At 39.9% G+C, this 25,199-nt stretch overlaps 1 protein-coding gene across 1 annotated transcript in view; it reads right to left on the bottom strand.

Moving 5' to 3' along the window:
* The window catches only part of LOC126191429 (uncharacterized), an 88,360-nt gene that overhangs the window by 28,286 nt on the left and 34,875 nt on the right, over positions 1-25,199 (bottom strand). The window contains exons 6-8 of the mRNA XM_049932306.1: positions 14,729-14,910; positions 14,521-14,617; positions 1,340-1,523 (exon numbers count right to left, since the gene is read on the bottom strand). Coding sequence (XP_049788263.1) covers positions 1,340-1,523; positions 14,521-14,617; positions 14,729-14,910 — 463 coding nt within the window. The remainder of the gene's footprint in view (positions 1-1,339; positions 1,524-14,520; positions 14,618-14,728; positions 14,911-25,199) is intronic.

Consider the following 25,199-nt stretch of genomic DNA (forward strand, 5'->3'; position numbering starts at 1 on the left):
TGATTTGTTTTGTCTATACATTTTCCATTTCTGAAATTCATCATAAACTCTGAACCAGCTCCTAAATTGGATGCCTTCTCATAGATATATTTGTATAACACACAAACTAGTACACGCACATGCACATGCACCTACTGTATACGGTCATTATCACTGTTAAGACTTGTAGTACAAATGTGATACCAGTGACTCACGCATTAATAAATCTGCCTCATAACACATCTGGACAATGAAAAACATAGTCAATACTGAGTGTCCTCCTTTACAAATTCTCCTCTATCTTATGTTAGATTTTTTATCATAGTACCTCTTGCAACATTCATTAAGTATCTCAAAATTTTGGATATTTACACTAGGCCATAAACTGATCAAATCTCCAAAGCGCAATCACATTTCAGTATGAATGATTACAGTAGAATTTACATTTTGACTATAGGCTGCACAACACTCTTCCTGTTCAACTGTGTACAAACAACAGAGAATATGTGTGTGATTTTATTTCATCTCAAAATTTCCATTTGTGTCAAATAAAAGCTATTTTAATCAAATTACTGTCTTTTGCAATCATCAAATGAACTATTATCACCTGAATATTTTTTCAGTTTCTAAGATGATGAATATTCTTCCCCCACAATCACATGTTTCTGGGTTCAGACCTGACACTGTTAAAAATAAGTAAATTAATGAAGATGTCTGCTTCCTTTTTTAAGCTGATTCTGTTGATGCAGACAGATGTTGTCAACTGTTTTGTGCTGGTGTTTGGTTTATATGAGACGAGAGAGGTTTCAAATAACGAGAATACCCATACACTGTTTATTTTTATTCCTTTCACCCCTGTTACTGTTTTTTTTTCCTTTTTGCTTCCATCAGTAGTTAAAACATTAGTGATAATTTCAAGGAGATTTTACAGTGAGGCTTAAGGTCAAATTGTGAGGGATATTAAGAGTACGACCCATAGAAGACTAAAGTTTGAGTCATGAATATGCAGACAATTGTAATCTCTCCGGAAGCTTGTTCTCAGTAAGCAATCAGCTACAGAGTGAACAAGTCATTCTGGAAACAATCTCTATCTATAATATCAATTTGTTACCAGAAAGTGATGACTAAAAAAACTCATTACCTTTAACATTAGCATCTGAAAGTGGTGACCACTGGTGCCAATGAAACATTAGACTCAATGACTGTATTAAGGATATAAATTTTAAAATCAGAAATTCGTTTCAATGGAATGCAAGCCAAAAGCACTTGCAACCTATTAAGAGCAACATTCATTTTCAATGATGAAGCCAGCATAGACATGAAGTAACAATTTTCACTATCCATAAGCCCTTTTACTTACTTGGCATGAACGCATACACATCCTGGGCTTTTTCATGTCCCAGACAGTCAGCACTCCAATACAAAAACACGTCATTTCCCATTCCATCCATGCTAATAGTGAGGCCTCCAGTTTGAGAGCCTGCAGTGTCAATTAGTGGTTCATCTATGATAAGAGCACCACTTTTGCCATCAAGTATTAATGTCTGAAAATTGACAAATACTGCTTATATAATTTAATTTTGTTTTGGATATAGTTGTACAGACAAACACTGTGATAAAAACAAAAGACTGATGAGAGATGAAATAAAAAAGGCAATTTTCTTGAATAAGGTGTGGGCACTATAAACATTACTGTTGATGAATAAATAACAAAAGACACTTTTATCTAAATTTGTGGAAAAATTACACTTATATCAGTATCAAAATGTAGCTGTGGAATTTTTTAAAGTTATTATTAAATGTACATTACCCTACAGCTATGAATGCAGGGAAATATATAATTACAGGCACAAAGTATTACACAGAGATAGCACAGAACACTAATGTCGTAATGTAAGGACATGATAATAAAACTTATTCAAATATTTGAATATAATAGAGGGAAACATTCCATGTGGGAAAAATATATCTAAAAACAAAGATGATGAAACTTACCAAACAAAAGCGCTGGCAGGTCGATAGACACACAAACAAACACAAACATACACACAAAATTCAAGCTTTCGCAACAAACGGTTGCTTCGTCAGGAAAGAGGGAAGGACACACATATCCATCCGCATATACACAGACACAAGCAGACATTTGGACATTTGCCTTTACAAATGTCTGCTTGTGTCTGTGTATATGCGGATGGATATGTGTGTGTGTGTGTGCGAGTGTATACCTGTCCTTTTTTCCCCCTAAGGTAAGTCTTTCTGCTCCCGGGATGGAATGACTTCTTACCCTCTCCCTTAAAACCCACATCCTTTCGTCTTTCCCTCTCCTTCCCTCTTTCCTGACAAAGCAACCGTTGGTTGCGAAAGCTTGAATTTTGTGTGTATGTTTGTGTTTGTTTGTGTGTCTATCGACCTGCCAGCGCTTTTGTTTGGTAAGTCTCATTATCTTAGTTTTTAGATTTATTCAAATATTTTACACAGAAGAAGATGAAAGGAGTTCAGCAAGAAATTAAATGAGGTTTTAAGGGCAGAATACAATACAGCTGAAAGTGAATATGGAATAAGTAACAGAAAAATAAAGGAAATAATAAAAAAAACAAAGCTGTAGAATAATATAATGGATGCAGAAAATATCAACTGGGACAAAATGTAGGAAGGAATAAATGGACAAATAAGAATGATGGTAATGGAGTTAATGACTAGGGGTAAAGTGACAATCAGTGTTTGTGAGATTTATAATTATGAATTTAACCATCACCTGTCTAGCAAAAAAATGATGTATGGGCACTGAGCCTTGCTTTAACACTACTGCTAGATCTAAAGGGTCAGTTTTATGGCTTAGCTGGCATTTATCTTCAAGAGTCTGCCAGTTCAGGTTTTGTAGCATTTCTGTGACATTTTCCTATAGTGATTGGAACAACTGAATGAAAACAATCAATTCATCAGGTTACCCTCCATTCAGAGGCTGTTGCACACAGCGACTGTTATATTGACTTGTAAATAATAGATTTCAGCTATCAGTCGTCCTTTGGAATTTTTATTGGCAGATCTAGATTTCAGCTAGAAACTAGCCATTCTCAATGCACTATCATTTTTGATCAATGTATGTAGTGCCTGTCGGTCGGGCTTCATCCACAGTTCATTGAATACTAATGTTTCATTACATTACGTTAGTATTCAATGAACTGTGGATGAAGCCTGACCAACAGGCATTACATGCATTGATAAAAAATGATAGTGCATTGAGAATGGCTAGTTTCTAGCTGACATCTAGATCTGACAATAAAAATTCCAAAGGATGACTGATAGCTGAAATCTATTATTTACAAGACAATCAATTCAGCTTGTCGTTGCAAAACAGTTGATTCACTTGACTGTACTTTCTGCATACCAGTTGAATTATTTATTCATTCTTATGAGTGAAACCTGTCTGTGGAATCAACTGAATAAAACAATCAATTCAATCAGTTGTAGTTTTACATATTGGTTGGATTATTATTCACTCCTTCCTTTCAAGTAAAACCAGTCTGCAATTTTACTGCTGGCTGAAATTTGAATTTGTTTTTTCAACTGAAACCATCCTTTACTCTTTTAGCTGACTGAACTGTCCATTCATTCTTTCGAGTGGAATCACCCTGCATTATTTTCAGAAGTTGGACTCACGCAATGGTATACATCCCGGTTATACATCCACTCAGAGGGTAGCCTTATCCCTCGTGGCAAGTGAAGACATCTCAGGAGGTACACCAAAGTTAAAATAAACTTCATATATTTTCATTTAATAATTTTCTGAGTAAACTAATTCTTCTTTTCATCACGGAAAGTTGATCAATATATTGCTGTGGAATAAGTTGTTCCAGATGCAATTAACACATAACTGATGAAGCCGATGTATCATTAGGGGTGCAAAACTGAGAATAAAATTTCTGCTAGGGGTACATGAAGAAGAAAGAAACACAGCTGAATTTAGTGACATTTGCATTCAGTTTCACCGAAAAAGTGGGATGATATCCATTAATTAAAAACCATTTCAATCTAGTGCGCAAATACTTCTTCAGCCATTTATTTATGTCAAAGGTAAATATATTGTGCAGAAAATTACATTATCAGTTAGGTATCATACTCAAGCACACAAATCTATTTCCAGCCTTTGAAAAGTACTATGTACAGTATTTCACAGGAATCAAGAAGTACTATTCACATTTATATATTGGTACTTCTATTTATCAGTTTTGCCTATCTCTAGTCATTACTTAAAGAGTGTGACACAACATTTGGACTTTTTCTGGACTGCTGGGAGTCACATATTACATCACCTGCACTGCTGTGTAGGCCAGCAGGAGCAGTGTCTCAGCTGCCAGTAGAGATACATGTGACCTCTTGGTGGTGTGTATCATCTGCCAGCTACAACTGCCTATTATAGCACCAGTGTTTGCAACCTAATGCACTTGCCTGCCCTCCTGACTGACCAGAAGACTGGCATACACTCTGTCCTGCATGGCAGGCATGCAAATTGCTGGAGGGAGAGGAGGGAAGGAGGGAGGGAGTTAATATAAGTAGTAACCTCCTGCTCATATGAAGCCGCTCTCAGAACAGTTGTTGCTGCTCATGATCCATGCACTACCTAGTAATGGTCTGCTGAGAGTCCCTTAATGTGAAAACGAAAAATAATGTTTCCACCAACAAACTACTATTTTTATAAATATACTTTTTATTAACCTCTCCTTGAAATAAGATATATTACTTGACTCTAAAAAGTTGGCAACCAAAGACATAGTTCATGTATAACTAAAAAGGCTGACGAAGTAAGTGAAATTAATCAAACATGAGAATGAATTGAAAACACTCATTTAACAGACATAACCATCATGTGTCTGTGACTTATCTCACAATAAATGAAACCACTCAAACCTGGAGAGTGAGTGAAAAAACTTTCATATAGAAAAAAAAGGTCGCAGAGGCTAGTTTCATTCAAATGAAAAATCATCTACATGAAAAAGCAACTTAGTGGCCAATTGGTTGTTAAACATAGTCGGTTCTCCCATCACTAATTTCCTGCGAGTCAAACAAACTTGTCATAATTCATGTGGCTCCTCTGTACACATTCACTATCACCCTTTACTTCTATTTGGTATAGCTCCCATACATTTGAGCAATATTCTAGGATGGGTTGCATGTGTGTTATCTACATAATCTCCTTTGTAGACTGATTGAATTTCCCAATTATTCTACAAATGAACTGAAGTCTGCCACTGCTCTACCTATGATTGAGCCTTTGTGACTATTCCATTTTGTATATGCACATATTATTATACCAAACAATGGAAAATCCAGAATGGAAAGCAACAATACCACAGAAGGAAAATTGCTACTCACCATATAGCAGAGATGCTGAGTCGCGATAGGTACAACAAAAAGATTCACACAATTACAGCTTTCGGCCATTAAGGCCTTTGTCAGCAGTAGACACACATACACACAAGTGTGCCATCAATGAATCTGAACCAGGTGAGGGGTTTAGGAAATCTGGGTTTTTTAGGAAGGATTCCTCTAGGTGGACCATGAATAGGTTAGCATAGGATGGTGCCATGCGGGTGCCCATAGCCGCACCATGGATTTGTTTGTAGGTAATGCCTTCATAGGAGAAGTAATTGTGGGTGAGGATAAAGTTGGTCCTGAAGACTAGGAAGGAGGTTGTTGGTTTGGAATCCATAGGACATCTGGAAAGGTAGTGTTCGATAGCAGTAAGGCCATGGGCATTAGCAATGTTAGTGTATAGGGAGCTGGCATCAATAGTGAAGAGCGGGGCACCATGTGGTAAAGGGACAGGAACTGTGGAGAGTCAGTCGATGAAATGGCTGGTATCTTTTATACAGGGTGTTACAAAAAGGTATGGCCAAACTTTCAGGGAACATTCCTCACACACAAATAACGAAAAGATGTTATGTGGACATGTGTCCGGAAACGCTTAATTTCCATGTTAGAGCTCATTTTAGTTTCGTCAGTATGTACTGTACTTCCTTGATTCACCGGCAGTTGGCCCAATTGAAGGAAGGTAATGTTGAATTTGGTGCCTGTGTTGACATGCGACTCATTGCTCTACAGTACTAGTATCAAGCACATCAGTATGTAGCATCAACAGGTTAGTGTTCATCACAAACGTGGTTTTGCAGTCAGTGCAATGTTTACAAATGCGGAGTTGGTAGATGCCCATTTGATGTATGGATTAGCACGGGGCAATAGCCGTGGCGCGGTACGTTTGTATCGAGACAGATTTCCAGAATGAAGGTGTCCCGACAGGAGGATGTTCGAAGCAATTGATCGGCATCTTAGGGAGCACGGAACATTCCAGCCTATGACTCGCGACTGGGGAAGACCTAGAACGATGAGGACACCTGCAATGGATGGGGCAATTCTTCGTGCAGTTGACAAAGACCCTAATGTCAGCATCAGAGAAGTTGCTGCTGTACAAGGTAACGTTGACCACGTCACTGTATGGAGAGTGCTACGGGAGAACCAGTTGTTTCTGTACCATGTACAGCGTGTGCAGGCGCTATCAGCAACTGATTGGCCTCCACGGGTACACTTCTGTGTCAATCCTCATTTCAGTGCAAATGTTCTCTTTACGGATGAGGCTTCATTCCAATGTGATGCAATTGTAAATTTTCAAAATCAACATGTGTGGGCTGACGAGAATCCGCACGCAATTGTGCAATCATGTCATCAACACAGATTTTCTGTGAACGTTTGTGCAGGCATTGTTGGTGATGTCTTGATTGGGCCCCATGTTCTTCCACCTACGCTCAATGGAGCATGTTATTATGATTTCATACGGGATACTCTACCTGTGCTGCTAGAACATGTGCCTTTACAAGTACGACACAACATGTGGTTCATGCACGATGGAGCACCTGCACATTTCAGTCAAAGTGTTCGTACGCTTCTCAACAACAGATTCGGTGACCGATGGATTGGTAGAGGCAGACCAATTCCATGGTACCACGCTCTCCTGACCTCAACCCTCTTGACTTTCATTTATGGGGGCATTTGAAAGCTCTTGTCTATGCAACCCCGGTACCAAATGTAGAGACTCTTAGTGCTCGTATTGTGGACAGCTGTGATACAATACGCCATTCTCCAGGGCTGCATCAGCGCATCAGGGATTCCATGCGATGGAGGGTGGATGCATGTATCCTCGCTAACGGAGGACATTTTGAACATTTCCTGTAACAAAGTGTTTGAAGTCACGCTGGTACGTTCTGTTGCTGTGTGTTTCCATTCCATGATTAATGTGATTTGAAGAAAAGTAATAAAATGAGCTCTAACATGGAAAGTAAGCGTTTCCGGACACATGTCCACAAAACATATTTTCTTTCTTTGTGTGTGAGTAATGTTTCCTGAAAGTTTGGCTGTACCTTTTTGCAACACCCTGTATAGGAGGATAGGTTCCAGGTAATAGGTTGAAGGTGTTGGTCTATGAGAGCAGAGATTCTCTCAGTGGGGGCACAGTAACTGGCCACAATGGGGCATCCTGGGTGGTTGGGTTTATGGCCTTTAGGAAGCATGTAGAAGGTGGGGGTGCGGGGAGTGGTAGGGGTAAGTAGAGAGATGGACTCTAGGGAGAGGTTCTGGGATGGGCCTAAGGATTTGAGTAGTGACTGGAGATCCTGCTGGATTACTGGAATGGGATCACTGTGGCATGGTTTGTAGGTGGAAGTACCTGACAGCTGACGGGGTCGTTCTGCCACATAATCCTTGCGGTTCAGAACAACGGTGGTGGAGCCTTGGTCAGCAGGTTGGATTATAAGGTCGGGATCAGTTTTTAGATGGTGGACTGTGGTTCTTTCTGCGGATGGGGAATGATTTTGAGGCATGGTTCAAGGTTAAGAAATTCTGGAAAGTTAACAGGGGGTGGTTTGGAGGCAGTGGGGGTGGATCACAGTTGGATGGAGGAGTGAACTGAGTTAGGCAAGGTTCAATATTGGTCTTAGGTTGAGTCTGATTGGTCGGGTTGATGGCTAAAAAGTGTTTCCACTGTAGGGACTGGGAGAAGGAGAGAAGGTCTTTAACTAGTCGTGCATCGTTGAATTTGGGAGTGGGGCAAAAGGTGAGACCTTTGGAAAGGACTGATATTTCTGTGGGACTAAGGCTTCTGGAGGAAAAGTTCGTAACTGTGTTGCGGGTCTGTTTAGGTTCTGGGTTGTGTGTGGTGGTGGGAGGGAGCTTTGGAGGGTAGGGTAAGTGTAGTAGGTCTGCGAGACAGCGTTTGTCAGCTATGAGGGGGCGTGGGGGAGATTTGGAGGTTGTTGTAGAAGTGGTGGACAGTGGTACTCCAAGGCGGGAGTTGGAAGTGAGTAGGATGGGGAGCTTTTTGAGGGGGCGTTGTGCATGTTGCTCAAGTTCCTGCACGGCAAGAGTTTCAATGTGTGTTATGGGTTCCAGGAATTTGGGCTTACATAGCAGGAGAATTTTGCGGATGGAGGGAAGGTACTGCAAGGAGGATTGGGCTTGGTTGACATGGTTTTGCAGGACTATGTTGGTGAGGGCTAAAGACTGGCGGAATCTGAACAGGTGGAGGTCGTATTGGAAGGAGGGGTGGCAACCAGAAACAGGTAATTTGATGGTAAGGCCATTAGGGGGGATTTCATGAGATAAGCAACAATGCAGGAACAGTATGTGGGACTGGGATCTGGCTAGGGATAAGGAAACTTTTCTGTAATGACGCAGATGGAAGGAGCAAGGATCCAGAGTGGTGCAAAAAATGTGAAAAATTATGTAAGAAAGTTGAATTATGTCTGAAAAATTACGCAAAAATACACCCAAATACGTGTGAAAATTACGAAAAGGACGAAATGGATGCATAAGGGGGAAAAAACGAGATGAAATCTGAGAAAGACGATGATAGTGGAAGGCGAAAACCCACTAAAATTGGGAGAAGTCACAAGGGTCAAACTAGAGAATAACTAATCAATAATAAATACATGTATATTACTGTGGATAGCAGGTTTGACAGTGGATAAGCCTAGGGGGGACGGCAGATGTGACTGGATGAGGTGGATTTAGTGGGTGCGAACAGGGACAGAATGGGGAAAGTGTGGGGGGTGGGGAGAGGTTTGTAGTTAGAGATGTAAGATCAAGTGGCACCAGAAAAGTGAGGGAGATAACACACAAAAATACGGGGACTGACACAGGATGCATGATCAGTTTGAAGGTACAGGCTTCATTATATCGGCGAGAGTAATGTGGGACCTAACATGCTGCACTAACAATCAGTGTGGTCTTGAAGCTGTCTGCCGCGTGCGGCCAAGACTGTTGATACAGTGTAGATCATAAGCAGAGTGTCAAGTGCGGTTTGTAAGGCGATAAGGGAAACACAGGAAATAAAAGAAAGAAGGATGGACACTGAGTATATAGCGGATGCAAAAGAATGTAGTTACAAAGGAAAACAGCACAGGGCTAGGATCGAAGAAAAGCCGTCAGGCAAAAATGAAACAATGGAAAATCCAGGATGGAATGTAACAATACCAGAGAAGGGAAGTCGCTACTCACCATATAGCGGAGATGCTGAGTCGCGTTAGGCACAACAAAAAGATTCACACAATTATAGCTTTCGGCCATTACGGCCTTTGTCAGCAGTAGACAGACAAACATACACACACGCACACGCACACACACACACGCACACACACACACACTCACGCACATGCAACTTGCACACACATCTGCAGTCTCAAAAAGCTGAAACTACACTGTGAGCAGCACTTTCCCTGCAATACATCCTACATTCCCGTAACCCTCCTGGCCTCAACCTTCATTAGTCACTGTCCTCGCCCATCCAGCCCCCTCCCTCTTCCCATTCCAGCACTACACAGCCGTCATTTCACTGCCACACCCAGTCTTTTAATTTCTTTTTATTTCTCTCCATTCTGTTACTTACTCCCTCCACCCTCCACACCTTCTCTCCTGCCCTCCGTCTAAACTGCAACACTTCACTGTCCACCACTCCCACCATAACTCCTCCCTGCCCCAGTCTCCTCCTTATCCCCACCCAGTCGCCACCCCCATCATGCACTGATGCTGCTGCCCGCAGTGTAGTTTCGGCTCTCCGAGACTGCAGATGTGTGTGCAAGTTGCATTTACGTGAGTGTGTGTGTGCGCGCTAGTGTGTATGTGTTTCTACTGCTGACAAAGGCCTTAATGGCCGAAAGCTGTAATTGTGTGAATCTTTTTGTTGTGCCTATCGTGACTCAGCATCTCCGCTATATGGTGTGTAGCAACTTTCCTTCCCTGGTAGGTTACAATTATTATACCAAGATATTTATGTGAGTTGACTGATTCCACTTGTGACTCACTGATATTGTAGATACGGGACACTATGTGTTGCATTCTGAGAAGTGCACAATTTTATGTTTCAGAACATTTAATCAAGTAGTCATTCTCTGCATCAATTTGGAATCTTATCAAGATCTGACTGGATATTTGTGCAGATTTTTTCATTATAGATAAAAGCATAATCCACAAATGTCTGATCTTACTATTGACTACCTGGTGATTAAAACACAACAGTATCAGCAAGATTCCTAACATACTGCCCTGGGGCACATGAGGTTACTTCTTCCTCCAGTTGATGACTCTCCATTCAGCATAACACACTATATACTCTTTACCACAAAATCTTCAATCCGGTCCCAAATTTTGCTTGATACCCCTTGTGATCATACTTTCGATAGTAACTGTAGATGAGGTATTTAATTGTCTACTTTTCACAAGCCAAGAAATATTGCATCCTCCTGGCTACCTTGATACATGACTTTCATGATGTCATATGAGAAAAGTGTGAACTGGGTTTCACATGATCAATGTTTTCAAAATCATGCTGGTTGTCAGGAGGTCATTCTGTTTGAGATACTTCATAATGTTTGAGGTCAGAATATGTTTTAGGATTCTGCAACAAACGCATGTCAATGATATTGGGTGGTAGTCCTGTGTCTCACTTCTGCTACCCAAATTGTAGTAGGGTCTGACTTGTGTTTCCTTCCAATTACTGGGTACAATTTTTTGTTTGTGGAAGCTATGGTAAATTATGGTTAAGAGAAGGTCTAATTCCATTGAAAATTCTGTATTGAATTTGACAGGGATTCCATTGGGCTGGAAGCTTTTTAAATTTTAACAGTATCAGCTTTTTCTCAACACAGCTGACACTAATATCTAAACTGTTTATCTTTGCAGTAGTGTGAGAATTAAACTAGGCCAGCAATCCTGTACTGCATCTTTGATTGTTTACTTATAAAAGCTGATGTGGTCTTCTGGCACTTACTCCTCCCTGTTCCAATAACCTGTCATAATAGAGGAGGTATGGTAACAGAGAACACTTCAACCATCATATCATTACTTCACAATTTTGACCACACACATTATCATAACTGCTTGCAGTCCTTGTGTTTGGCATGGATGAAAGTCCTTATTCAACACTGTGTGTATTGACCATAAATAGTTAGAGATACTGAATGCTTTGCTCATTTCTGCCAAAATTATGTCCAGCAACAAGCAGCTCCATCACTAACTTTCTTACCAAGGCTGATCCTTAAGCACAAAATCTGGTTGCTTTAACACCATTAACACAAACAAACATTTGTGTGTCAGACATGGACTCAAAGAAAATAAACATATACCCAAAGAATATAATGAAAGGTAAAAGCCAAAACAAGGTGAACACAGGATTGCAAATGAATACTCAGCTCCAGCTTCTGAGTAACATTTTAATGTCAGAAATAAAGCTGAGACTATTTCAACAGAGAACGAGTCTAATCAAATCGAATAAAAATTTCATTTTGATATTTTCAGCAGCATATTAAGAAAGAAATATTCTGACTGGAGAAAGGATGCACAAAGAATGTCTTCTGTATTTTGTGTCAATGATAAAGCACTCAAACAATGGAAAATTGAGGGTGGAATAACACATGAATTAGGATGCGTTGCTACTCACCACACAGAGGAAGTGCTGATTGACAGACAGGTACATCTAACAGTAGAGTAGGTTGCTACTCACCACACAGAGGAAGTGCTGATTGACAGACAGGTACATCTAACAGTAGAGTAAGATATAGGTATAATTCTTTTTCAGATTTAGAAAAACACAAATACAGATTCGTATCATGCACAACTCCCACACATGGGGTCATAGTCACTTATGGCTGTACTGAGTTGTGATCTTGACTCTGATGGGTAGTGGTGTGGGGTGGGACAGCAGGATGGGGGAAAATGCTATAATGTCTGTGGGAGTGTGGTGAGGACACGCAGTAGGGGCTGTACTGGAATGTGCAGTGAGGGGGGACGAGAGTTTCTTCAGGTACACCATACCCAGCTGAAGCCATTCATTGATCATTAAATCCAATAGAGCTACCAAACTGAACTGTGGGGATTCTGACTGCTAAATTTCACCTGCTATTCAAAACAGTTCCAGATATTTTCTGTAGGACTAGATTCAAGTGATATAATAGGGAGGTTGAAGTGTGATAGGGTACATATAGTTAGCAAACCCAAAATATCACACAACCAACATCAACCTGAACTATACTTTCCATACACTGAAGGTTAAATGCCTCATTGGCTGTTGCTACATTCAACCTGATGCACAACTTGAAAGAGGCAAAATTGCAACTTGTCGGACCACATTACACACCTTCAGTCAGCTACTGTCCAGTTTCTGTGTTGTTTGACCTACTAAAGATGTGTAAATTTACATGACACTGTGAGAAATGGCCTTTTGAAAGGCACTAATTCCAAATGTTCATTGCATGCAGTTACAATCACAATGCTTACTCCAGTACTGATTGAAATGGACCTGAATTAATGTGACAGAGGCAGCTGCTGTTAGATTTGAAACCCACTGTCATCGATAAGGTACAACACTTTACTCTGGTCCCCATCATCAGGATCTTTTTATGACCACTGTTCTTATGGTGTGTTACATGATTGTAAGAGGTTCACCATTCCTTATACAGGCACTGGGCAACACCATTGACAGTCTGGTCATGGGTTCCTTGAAATCCAATAATTCCTTCCTCCATTCCATCACATCTCCATGTTGACCAATGTTACTGTGCTGATTCCATACAACCAACTGGGATATACATACCACTTCACTGCCATGACTTTCAGCTGTGCAGTACCACATGACCTCCTGGTACCAGTTATACACCACCTACAGTGCTCCAAAGAGACCAATGTGATATTTAAAGGAATATTTTGTTTGGTGAGCTTAATTCCTCAGTGACATTTCCAGTCATGATAAAATAAATAGCTATCTAAACCAGTATATACTAGATGGGTTTTTACAGTATAGATGAACGATTAAATCTGGAAGGGAAGATGTGAAAAAATTTCTACAGCGAAAGAAATTTTATCATTTTACTCTACCTGACAGCTATATTATAGTTAGTCATAAAGTCTTAATTATCACCTCAAAAAAATAAATTTCTGTAGTTAATTTTTTGATTCTTTGCAGGTGCATGTCTGCAGTTCTGGTAAACAATGAAATCCCCATTGTACATTACCTCAGCATGCCACCAGAGAAGTTAAAACAAAATAGCGCAAAATGGTGCAAAACACAATGTAGCATACCATCTCTCTGTGAATATCCAAAAATTGCAAACGAAATGGATGCTCTGGTGTTTGAAGACAGGTGTATCACAATTGAGGTGATAACAGAAAAAGTGAAAAGCATGACAAGAGTCACCACCCGCCGGATCCGGCGACTGCTCACACTCATTCAAAAATCCCACAGAACGAGGCAGTAGCAGCAGATACGTTGCAGCTGTATGAGGTTAATCCATGTTACTCTTTTAGCTGCCGAATCACCACGGGCATGCTGGGTGTACCATTGTGACCTGAGGCAAAGAGCAGAGCAAGCAGGGCAAATACTTGGATTCACTGCCACTGAAAAGGATGAAGACCCATCCAACATCACGCGAGGTGATGCCAAGTGTTTTGTGGGATTGCCAAGGTGTGTTGCTAACAGATTATGCTCTTATGGCACAGATCTTCACAGGAACATGTTACCGAAATCTCCTGACGAGTTTATGGGAGGCTGTCAAGATGAAGTACTGCTAGAAGTTATCGGAGCGGGTGTTTCTGCTCTGCGACAATGCTTCAGCTCATTATGCATAGGACACAGTCACATCTGATGCTCCTTTGGGCTATCAAATTTTTTTCATCCCTCATATTTTCCTGATATGGCACCCAGTGACTAGGCCCTCTTTCCTCCATTGCACAGCAGGTACTTCCAAAATGACAACAAGGTGATTTTCAATATGGAGAATTTTCTGAACAGCTAGAATACAGGCTTCTACAACTGAGTTTCTGTCAAGTTTCCCACTGCTGGAAAAAACGTAACACTAACAAATGAGTATGTAGTGAAGGACTAGCACCAGCAGCACGTTGAGTGTTCACTGTTTGATTTTTTTCAAGGTGATAATCAAAACTTTGTGACCGTACCTTGTAGAAGTGAGAGACGATAATACAAATGCACCAATTTTAGCTTACCTGTGAATAATAGTAGACTGGAAAACCAGGCCCTGTTTGGTATTTCACCAAAAAATCTGGCGTATCATCATCATTGAAGTAACCAGGTGTGGGCATACTTTGTAAAAAGAAAAATGAACATTATGATACTGTTTGAAATATTTTAACTCAATCAAAAAATAACAAATTAAAATTAAGATATTAACAGCTGTTCATAGTATACACTAACCTGAAAGTCTCAGAATTGGGAACAGTGTAATTCCACAACATCTTCAAACGCTGCCCATCAAATGCCAGAACAGTTGAATTGAAAGCTGCAGTTATTATATCCTCTACATCATCATGAGTTATATCAGCTAGTACGGATGGTGACATTATGCCTTTGAACTCATCTCTATAGAGGACTTTTACCTAAAATTGTTTTATTACATGACTGCAGTAACCATAAAACAAAATGCACAAATCAAGTTTAAGTTAGTTATATTAATCATAAAGATTACAGCTTTCAAATTAATATGATGGTTATACAGACTGAAATTTATTAAAATGACTTTCTACATACATTTGACTCTCAAGGTTCATTACCATAGCCTAATTTCCACTTTGTGTTTTTATCATCACACTTATTTTATGATATATAAAGTGGAAAGTAACATGATGCTTGCCTCTTCTTGAAACTAATACTCAATGCTTACATAGCAGATGGCATTTTTGCTTTTGTAGGAGAGTTCAGCTATAAGGTGGTAAAGAAGTATGCATATTTGGAGACAGATGACACAGCTAACATGATTTGGTGTTACCAGATAGTGTGCTATTATCTGTTAGATACTGCTAGAGCAAAAATAACAGTGATTCATAGATTAGTTTGAATTTGGCAGTCGGTTCAGTACGTCTTTCCATGTCATATTCATGGAGATGGTAAAAGTGGGGTATTGTTCTGTGATTTGCCTTTTGCTTTTGGATGGAAAAATGGGTAATGAGAGAAAAATGAAACTGATATAAACTGCAATTATGGAAAAGTTCTGATCACATAATTCTTTGTTCAGTGTTACGTGTTTCACAAAATCATTGTCAGCCATATGTCATGGGACATTGTACAGAAATTATAAAACATAAGTAACACATGATTGTGGCAGACACTGTATGCACAATTATTTCAATACTTAAACATAGATCTAGTTTTAGGCTCAACACACTGAGCACATGAACTGTATATAGTAAAACAATTCTCATTTCATAAAGAGTGCATATAGTAGTACAGTTGTCAGTTCAATGAATTCAAGTATCAAACTGGCTGTACCATATTAAATTGTGAAGGAAGTAACCTATACTGATAGATGGTGAAAGCATTAACCAAATACAATTTGCATCTCAGCAAAATGACATAAAAACTTCAGTAAAATATGATATTTTAAATGCCATTGTTGGGTAAAAGTTAAATGACAATAAACAGTCCATCACAATATAACAATGACACAGATAACAGGTAAATGACAATAAAACCTGCATCAGAATATAACAGTAAAACAATAGATAAGAACTGTTTAACTGCATGAGATTCACATACGTAGGATGTCAGTTATAACCTATGCTAGTATTATAGACAGTAGTAACAATCTAGAATGCGACAATCTAGGTCCTAGTGCTGTAATTTAAGTCAGGAAGCAAGGCAAAAGGAACTGCAAATGATTATGCAACAAATGGCAATAAAGCAAAACGTGTTTGAAAATTGCTCTATTCTATACAGAAGAGGAAATACAATGTCATGAACAAAAAAGAGGAAATACATGGTAGATTTCTTAGCCTGACACTGTGATAAAATTGCAAAGTCTTGAAAAAGGCTAATATCAGTGTTACATTTAAAATAGGAGTAACTTGCACATGTGATTAAACTATGATGTAGGACAGAAATCTCAAAGTAGTTTTAGTAAACTAGCTGCATATATGATAAAGTGGATTGATCGTGACAATTTTTACATTGGTTGCAAGGGGAGGGATTTCTTCACATAATACATGAAGCATTCATATATTATAACGCTAATGCTCTGGGACAGTATTTGAGAGTGAACAGGCACAGCTTGTTGACTATTAAACATGGCCTTGAAGTTCTGCATGTCACTTCTCACAGCCATCTGTTAGACATTGTGGAAGAGTCTGAGATACATAAGAGCTTGAGATATATATGCATTGAATCTGTCAGCCAAACTGACTATTAAATGAGCAACATTATTTCAGTAGAGACTGTGTCCTAGACATATTCAAAAATACCACAAAAAGGGAATTTTGATCTTATCCCAGAAGCACAAATAATTCATATGCAAGCCATTTTTGTCTAACCCAAGAATGTATCATCTACTGTCAAACATTCCTTGCTTTTTCTTCCACTACATGAGATGAAGCCACCATTTCTGCAGGTCATTTGACACCTTGGTGTGCACTTGACTTTCCTCCAAATGTTCATTTCACACCAAGTGATAGTACCACTAGTATCACACATCGCTAATGTAAATATCAGTCCCACGAAGCAGCATGCTCAATATAGTTACAAAAATCCTCTAGGCTATTTTACAGTATTGGTCCTTCATTTGCTACTTCATTTTACTGTGACATATTAGTAATAAGGGCATATCTACAAGGAACATGATTATGGTTTACATCGTGACATTCATACTAATGTGTTCCCTATTTATCATATTACTTATACCAATGGCTTCAGCTTCACACTTCATAATTTTAACCTCATTACTGTAACCTGGATTTCTCTACCATGTTATGTATGTGAATGATATTTGCACTTCAACTATTTTCTAATATATACTACACAACGAACTTTACTCAGAATTAATCGTGCATGTCACTCATGACCTTTTATATTTGTATTTTTTTCCATGTATTACTGCCCTTTGTTTGCTAAAAGACTCTGGTACTGTTGACAAATAGGAACTAGTATGTATTTCTATCATGTATGTCACATACGACACATTTTGTTGTATATGTTTTGTAACTTCATTTTTTATTTTACTTATTTGTGTAGTAACACCTGTTATAACTGACATTGTACATGAATTTCATGCAGTCAAACAGTTCTTACATGCTGTGTTAATGTTATGTTTTGAAGCACATTTTATTGTCATTTAAATTTCATCTGTGTCACTGTTATATTTCAAAGCACATTTAACTGTCATTTACCTTTTACCCAACAACTTTTAAAAATCTTCTTTCATAGAAGTTCTTATTGCATTTTTGCTGAGAAAGCAATCATAGTATACTTACTTGTTGATGCAAATTTTGTCTTTGGTTAATGCTTTCACCATCTGAATGTATAGTTTACTTCTCTGACGGTTTAATATTCTATAGCCAGTTTAACAACCTGCATTCATTGAATTGACAGCTGTACTACCATATGCAGTATTTATGAAATAAGAATTGCATTACTATATACCGTTCATATGACAGATTGTTGAGCCTTGGGATGTACATGTAAGTATTGAAATAACAATGTATCCTCATCAAAAACAGATGTTCAGCCATATTTAAATTTGTTGAACCAATGTCTAGTTTTTTTTTGTCAAGTTCATCTGTTACAATGGTATGTTTACTTACTTTTCAAAATTTCTATACATTGTCCCTCAGCTTACGTCTGATGATGACCTTTTTGAAATCTATAGCACTTAGTAAAGTATTATGTGATCAAGGTTTTTACACAATTGCAGTTTGTGTCAAATCTAAATGGTCGTCTACCTCTACTGTGGAAGAATTCCACGATCAAATATTGGAAAAGTGAAATTGGATGCTGTTTATAGTAATGCATCGTCACTGGCAAGTTAGATATTGATTCAACAAATTTAAACATGGCTGAACACCTGTTTTTGATGACCATTGCCCGGATTTCTAGCTGATATGCTTACTACAGAAATAATTGAGAAGTCAAGACAATAATTTAATTGATTGAGAACAAAAGTGCACGAAAATGCAGATGCCACAGTTGTCTCGACAGGAATGGTAATTAATACTAAACATGAGTTGACACAGAAAAAATTTTTAACTCAGTAAGTTCCATGGCTGCTGATGGTGGACAAAACCTGAGTGTAGAGTCATATAAGTGAGATCTTAAAAGACTTTTTCAATTCAGTTGTCACTGTCCATGAAACCTGGACTCATTGTTATGCATAAGAAACCATGCAACAATCTAAACAATGGGTCGCTGCTGGTGAACCTGCGTCAAAGACGGTGTCCACTGACCAGAAATTTTTTGGATGGTACTGAGGACATCATATTCATAGATTTATTAGAAAAGGAAATGCCCCACTGGACAGTGAGAGTTGGGCTGCTTCAACATGATAATCTGCCAGAGCATGCCGAAGAAGTTGTTGTAGAAAACTGCAAGCACTGAATTATAAATTGTGGCTAAAACCCAGTATTCAACAAGCCTGCTGTCTGTTCTCTTTAGTATACCCACCAGTGGACATCGTAATGGAGGCAGATGAGCTGGCGAAGCTAGTGCAGCGGAATAGTGCAGAAACTTTCCATGGAGGGCACACACGACACATAGTGTGGGCAGATCTGCTGACGGAAGAGTTTGCCTGTGGGTGGCTAGTAAGCTGGGTGGGCAGTGTTAATGCTGAGTTAAACCACTGTGGACTCATCTTGTGCTTTGTGCTGAGGGCTCAGTTATTCGCTGCCCACTGTACCTGCGTGCTGAGTTTATCCCTGTGTCTCTACGTGGTTTTGGACTCTGCTTCCCTGTACATTGACTTGCATGCTGAGTTTTCTTTTTCTCTAACTGGGGTCTGTTCCCCAATTACTGCTGAACCAATGTTGGCTTTCAGTTACTTGATAGAGTGCATTTAGAGTCTCAATCTGTTCCTTCTCATGATTTAGACTCTTTACTGCAGTCATACATACAGCTGTTTCAGATACATTCTACTGTTTGAGTACCCTTGGGACAGGGTGCAAGTTGGTATTGCACGTACTTTTATGATGTCTGATAATGGCAGGCAGTTTGTGTCCCAAGAGTTTGAAGACTTTTGCATTCATAATGGTATCTAGCATCTGACTACCAACCTGTTTCACCTGGCTTCAAACTTGGAGGTGGTGTGCTTTGTGAGTACATTCAAGACTCAAAAGAAGTAGTCCATGTCTGCCTCTTCCTGCGACGATGTGTTGCCAAGATTTCTGACTACATACCAGGTGATGCCGGTCAATGGGTACAGTCTGGCAGAATGTCTGCATAGGTGCCAGCCACGGGATCTCCTGGATTTGTTGTATCCTGTGCCATGTGCCATAGGCTACCATGGCTTGCCCCATTTTTCTCTTGAGGCTGTTGTTTGGGCCTGCTCATTTGGCCAATGGCAGGGGTGGCACCTGGGCATTGTGATGGGCCACATAGGTTGGCAGGTGTTTATGGTGGATCTTGACAGGGGACCAGCTGACCTCTCATGCAAGTCAGTTGCACTCGCACCCTGTTAGGGCATCACTGTCACGGTATTCTGGTCAGCTGAGTGGCTGAGTTGATCACAATGCTGTTCCATAGGTGCACTCCCACTTGCAGCATTGTGGCTCCCTGTTTTGCCCCTGTGGTTTCTTCACATCACCTGCAGCCTTGGGCCCAGTTAGACTCACACCTGTACCTACTGATATGGAACGCACGGATCTGACCAGCTCTCCTCCCCATCCAAATCCCCCACATTCTCCCCCACCCCCACTCTTTGCCAGCAGAGATGGCCTCACCTCCACTCCTACTGGTAGGCCCCCCATTCCCTGAGCTTCTGTGTCCTTCCGGCGGACCCAATGCCACTGGTATTGCCCCCTTTGGTGGTTGGCCCTCTGCCTGTTTTTCCAGCAGCTTCTCTGGTCCTGCACCAGAGGTCGTGACCCAAGCCTGGCTATTTTCAGCCCTACACAGCGTTTCCTGGGGCAGGGATTTAGTATCCCAGTAAGAGGACATTACAATTGATGCAGATTAGGTGGTGTGGGTGGCACAGTGGAATAGTGCAGAAACACCCATGGAATGTGCAGACGACACATAGTATGGGGTAACCTGCTGGCGGAAGAGTATACTTACAGATGGCAGTAAGTCTGGCAAACAGTGCTAACGTTGAGTTCAACCACTGCAGACCTTACCTTGTGCTTCATGCCAAGTGTTGTTACCAAGTGCTCCTTTGTCCACCACATATCTCTATGTGGTTTTGGATTCTCTACTTCCACACAGACTGATTTGCAAGGTGGGTTTTCATTTCCTGTAATAGGAATCTGCTCTCAGGTTATTGTCAAGCCACTGTTGCATTGTGAAGCACCTGTGCCAACAGTGTTGTGTATTGGTAACGTCACGCCTATGTAGATATTAAACTCTCAAACACGAAGAAATGACTTGCAGTAAAAAATTTTGTTCCAGTAAGGAGGTTATTATCAAGATGTAGGTAGAGAGCTTGACAATTCCAATTTTTTGGCAAGGTTAAAAAGATGACATAGAAATTGGGGAAACTGGGTATACATAGATGGGACTACAGTGAAAAATAAAAATAATTTGTTGCTGAGAAAATAAAATGGTGACTTCATTCTGGCATTAAATGAGCTGCTATTGTAGTGGTAATCAGTATCTAAAAGACAATTCAGCTCATGTTTTTCCTTGTTTTCATTCTTGTTAGTTTGAATTATAGTAGTGTAGTTTTGTGATGCTTGCTGAGCAAGCTCTGTAGTTTGATCTCTGGTTATTAGTTGACTTCAATTTGTGTCCAACTGCTTGGGTTGCACTAGTGTTCTACAAGCTCTTTCCTTTATAGATGAGCTACACTTCCCTAGAATTCACTGAAGAAACCAAAACTGACCTTTTGTCTTCCCTATAACAGACCTTATGTGTTCTTTCCATTTCATGTCACTTTGCAAAATTACACCGAGATATTTAACCAATATGAATGTGTCAAGCAGCACACCACAAATGCTGTATCCGAACATCCAAATGCACAGGGTGATGCCATTTCTCTTGAAGGCATTTAATACAGTTCTGTACTGTTGCCAAGTATGGGGAAAAGAGAATGGTTCATGAGATATTAGAGCAGCTTTGTGACTGGGCTAAAGACTTCATTACACAGACTATTTCTTACAGAAACTTGGTGGCTAGGTTGAAAAATATTGTCATGTATCTGTCTCACTGTGAAGTGTAATTCAGTATTCAATAAAACTTACTTGGCCTACCTTAATAATGTGCAACTTAGTTTTTGAAGTCCCCTTACCAATGTGGATAACATCTGCATTTTCATGAGGCTGTTGTGTCCACAGAAGTGACAATACCAGGAAATTGTAGCAGGACTGTAGGAAGATTTGAAGAGCAATGAAACTTATTGCAGTGATTGGCAGTTGCCCCTCAAACATAAACAAATGTATTGTCTTGCTATAAATAATAAGACAGGCTACCTACTGTTTCATTGTATGACTGCATAAATCTAATTTTAGGAATAGTAGATGTTAGACTGGTATTCACTGGTACAATCGTAACAAAATGTGACATATTGTGAAAAAGGTAACTTATGAAACACTCATTTGATCAATTCTTTAGTGCTGGTTATATGAGTGAAGAACATCGAGAAAATTTAAAGAAGAGCAGCAACTTTTGTAAAAGGTTTGTTTAGCAAGTGTGAAAGTATCTTGGAAGTGATAGTTCAGTTATTTCAATTCTTGGTTCAATTTCTGCTTCAGTTCCACTGACATACAATAAAAGAGAAGTGTCGTCATCAAGGTATGGTTTACTGTTATGTTTTCAGAGTTTTAGTCCCAAGAAGAGTCAAAAAATGTATCATTTCCTACTACATACATCTCACAAAACAACCATGATGGTAATTTTTCCCAGGTACCACTTGCAGTTGGAACAAGAAAAGGGGAAATTATAGTGGTAACTGAGATGCCCTCAACATAAACTGTACGTGCTTGTGAACTATAGATGTAATGCTGGGATTAATCAGTCACTGCATGGTGTAGGAATAACCAACAGTACAAGGTTGAGTGGAGGCAGAGTCATGGAAACAGCACTCAAAATGAAATGTGACATTATGTATTCTTGAAAAAAATAAAAAAAGTCACCTGCTTCCTACACAATCATAACAAATAATTGTTCTACATTTCCCTACATTTGCAAATTATCAATAGGCACACATGGATCACCTCAATAATTTACTCAAATTAACACACAAAAATTACAACAGTTTCAACATCAAATGCATTCAAAAGCATTATTATTGTTATTATTATTACTATTGTTATTAAAAAAGCTCTATATTCTGAACCGGTAAGGATTAATATTATTACAGTGACCAAATCTTGACGATACTGTGGCAGTCTGGAATGAGCAATTGTGCCAACTGGTTGTAAAATAATGCTATTTATCTCGTACAAGGGCAGTTTGAAGACAAACTGAAGGATTTATCTTGAAAAAAGTTACAATGAAAACTTAAATTTTAATGTCAGTTATACTACAGTGTTAAATAATAGGAGTAAATGTAAAAATATAAAATGTAGCTCAGGCATTTAACTCTCGATAGTCACACACACACACACACACACACACACACACACACACACACACACACACACACACACAGAGAGAGAGAGAGAGAGAGAGAGAGAGAGAGAGAGATGCCACCTAGCTGGCAAACTACATTATGCTGGCACTGCACCTCATCTGGGGTGAGAGTTTTGTTTCAGGTGGAATGGGTGAGGGGAAAAGGGTGGTGGAGAGTGAGAGTGAGGGTTGGTATATGTTGCTAATGGCTGGGAGGGAAAGGCACAGGAATGTGCCATTCATGAGCTCATTCTGGCTGCAGGCAGAGGAAGTAGTGTGCAGTGTACAATAGGGTGGAGGAGTGGATTCAGAGGGGGGCATAGAACACAGGCAGAGGCAGATTTCAGAGAGGAAGATGTGCATGCATGACGAGTGAAGTTAGGACCAAGGGACAGAGGTGATGCGGGAGTGGGCAGGAGCAAGTGGATATTCAGCCCAGGAGGATTACAGGATTGGAAGATGTGTTGCAAGAACATAATTCAGAGAAGCTAGAGTTGGGGGGAATGATCCAGATGGCACAATTTATAAAGCAGTCACTGAAATTGAGTATGTTCTGCCACTGAGTGATCAACTCTGCTCCTGTCTGCAATTTGGCTGTGGACATTCATTTGAATGGACAGCTGGGTGGTGGTCACGCCCACATAAAATACTTAGCAGTAATAACTGCAGATCTAGTATACGATGTGACTGCTTTTAGAAGTGGCCATGCCTATGACAGGATGTGCTACACCTAATGGCATAGGAAAAGCTAGGTGGGTGCATTGGACAGGTTTGCACCTGGGTCTTCAAGAGGGGTACGACTCACGCGGCAAGAGCTTTGAAGTAGGTGTTGTGTAGTGTTTGACTAGGATATTTTTGTAAAGTGAGATGGTGGGAGAATACTGCTTTGGAAGGAGTAGGACGGATTGCAGGTACGATGTACCACATTAGTGGATATGGTTAATTTGTTCCAGTCTGAGATGATAATGGGGGATGAGCCGTGTGCTGCTTTGCAGCTGGTCCATGGAGGTGCTCAAAGGATCAGGGACGTACATTAGGGTCACCATATTTACAGACACAAAAAGTAGGATCTACCAGTTATGCAACATAATAGTACCAAATTGACCCTATTTGTTTTTATTTGCATTTTGCAGTTGACTTAACAGAACATGCAACAAGTATAACAGTCATTCAATCAACACCTTAACACTCTAAATATGGTGAAATATGTTATAATAATGAAATATAATCAAGTACATTTTTCACTTGAATTAATTGCTTTTAACATCTTTGGTTTTCTCAGAGGTATATTACAGAACTCCACACAGTTTTGATTAAAATTACATTTTGTAATGATGAAGTGTTTGAAAGTTTCTGGCTTAAGTCTGGATTTTTTTGTCCATGTATTGTGCATTACAGAAAATGCTCACTCTGTTGGAGCATTTGTGGCAAAGGGGCAAAGGTTAAACTCTACAACAGGCTGTTCCAACCGAGCTCCAGGGAGCCGGAGCGCTCCGGAGCGCTCACTGCGGCAGCTCGGAGCCCGCGTGGAGGGGGAAAGCGAACTCACTGCCCCCTGGCCGCACGCAGCCACAACTGACGCAATAATCCATGTTCGATGACAGCTATGACTAGGGGCGGGAGCCCTGTACCTCTATTGGAGGATGATACCTTTCTATTGATTGAGAGGGATGGTCGTCCACAGTGTCTTATATGCCATAAAGTATTTAATTCTGGGAAGAGCTACAATACACAACGACATTATACACGTCCTCATGCAGCGCACAGGTAGAAGGCGTTTCACGCAGAAAATTGATAGCCAGGCTTAAGAACGACATACCAGGAGACGTAAGTTTAAAAACGGTTTCGTAATACGGAGGGTATCAAAACATGCAACATAGTTCGTGTTCTGTAATGCGTTTATAATTTTCAGGTGAATGAGAGTGGAGAAAACACTACTGAACCTGCAATTCGAGCAAGCTACAGGGTCGCTCACATAATTTGGACGAGTGGCAAGCCGTTTTCGGTGGTACCACTCGTAAAATCATGCATGGCAGCAGTTGCAGAATGTTTGTTTCCAAGGGAGGTGCAGGCAATTGAAGGGGCCTGCCTGTCGAAGCAAACAATGTCTCGTCGAATCCTGGACATGGCAACGGATTTAGAGACA

The sequence above is a fragment of the Schistocerca cancellata genome, chromosome 6, assembly GCF_023864275.1.
Source record: "Schistocerca cancellata isolate TAMUIC-IGC-003103 chromosome 6, iqSchCanc2.1, whole genome shotgun sequence".
Lineage (NCBI taxonomy): Eukaryota > Metazoa > Arthropoda > Insecta > Orthoptera > Acrididae > Schistocerca > Schistocerca cancellata.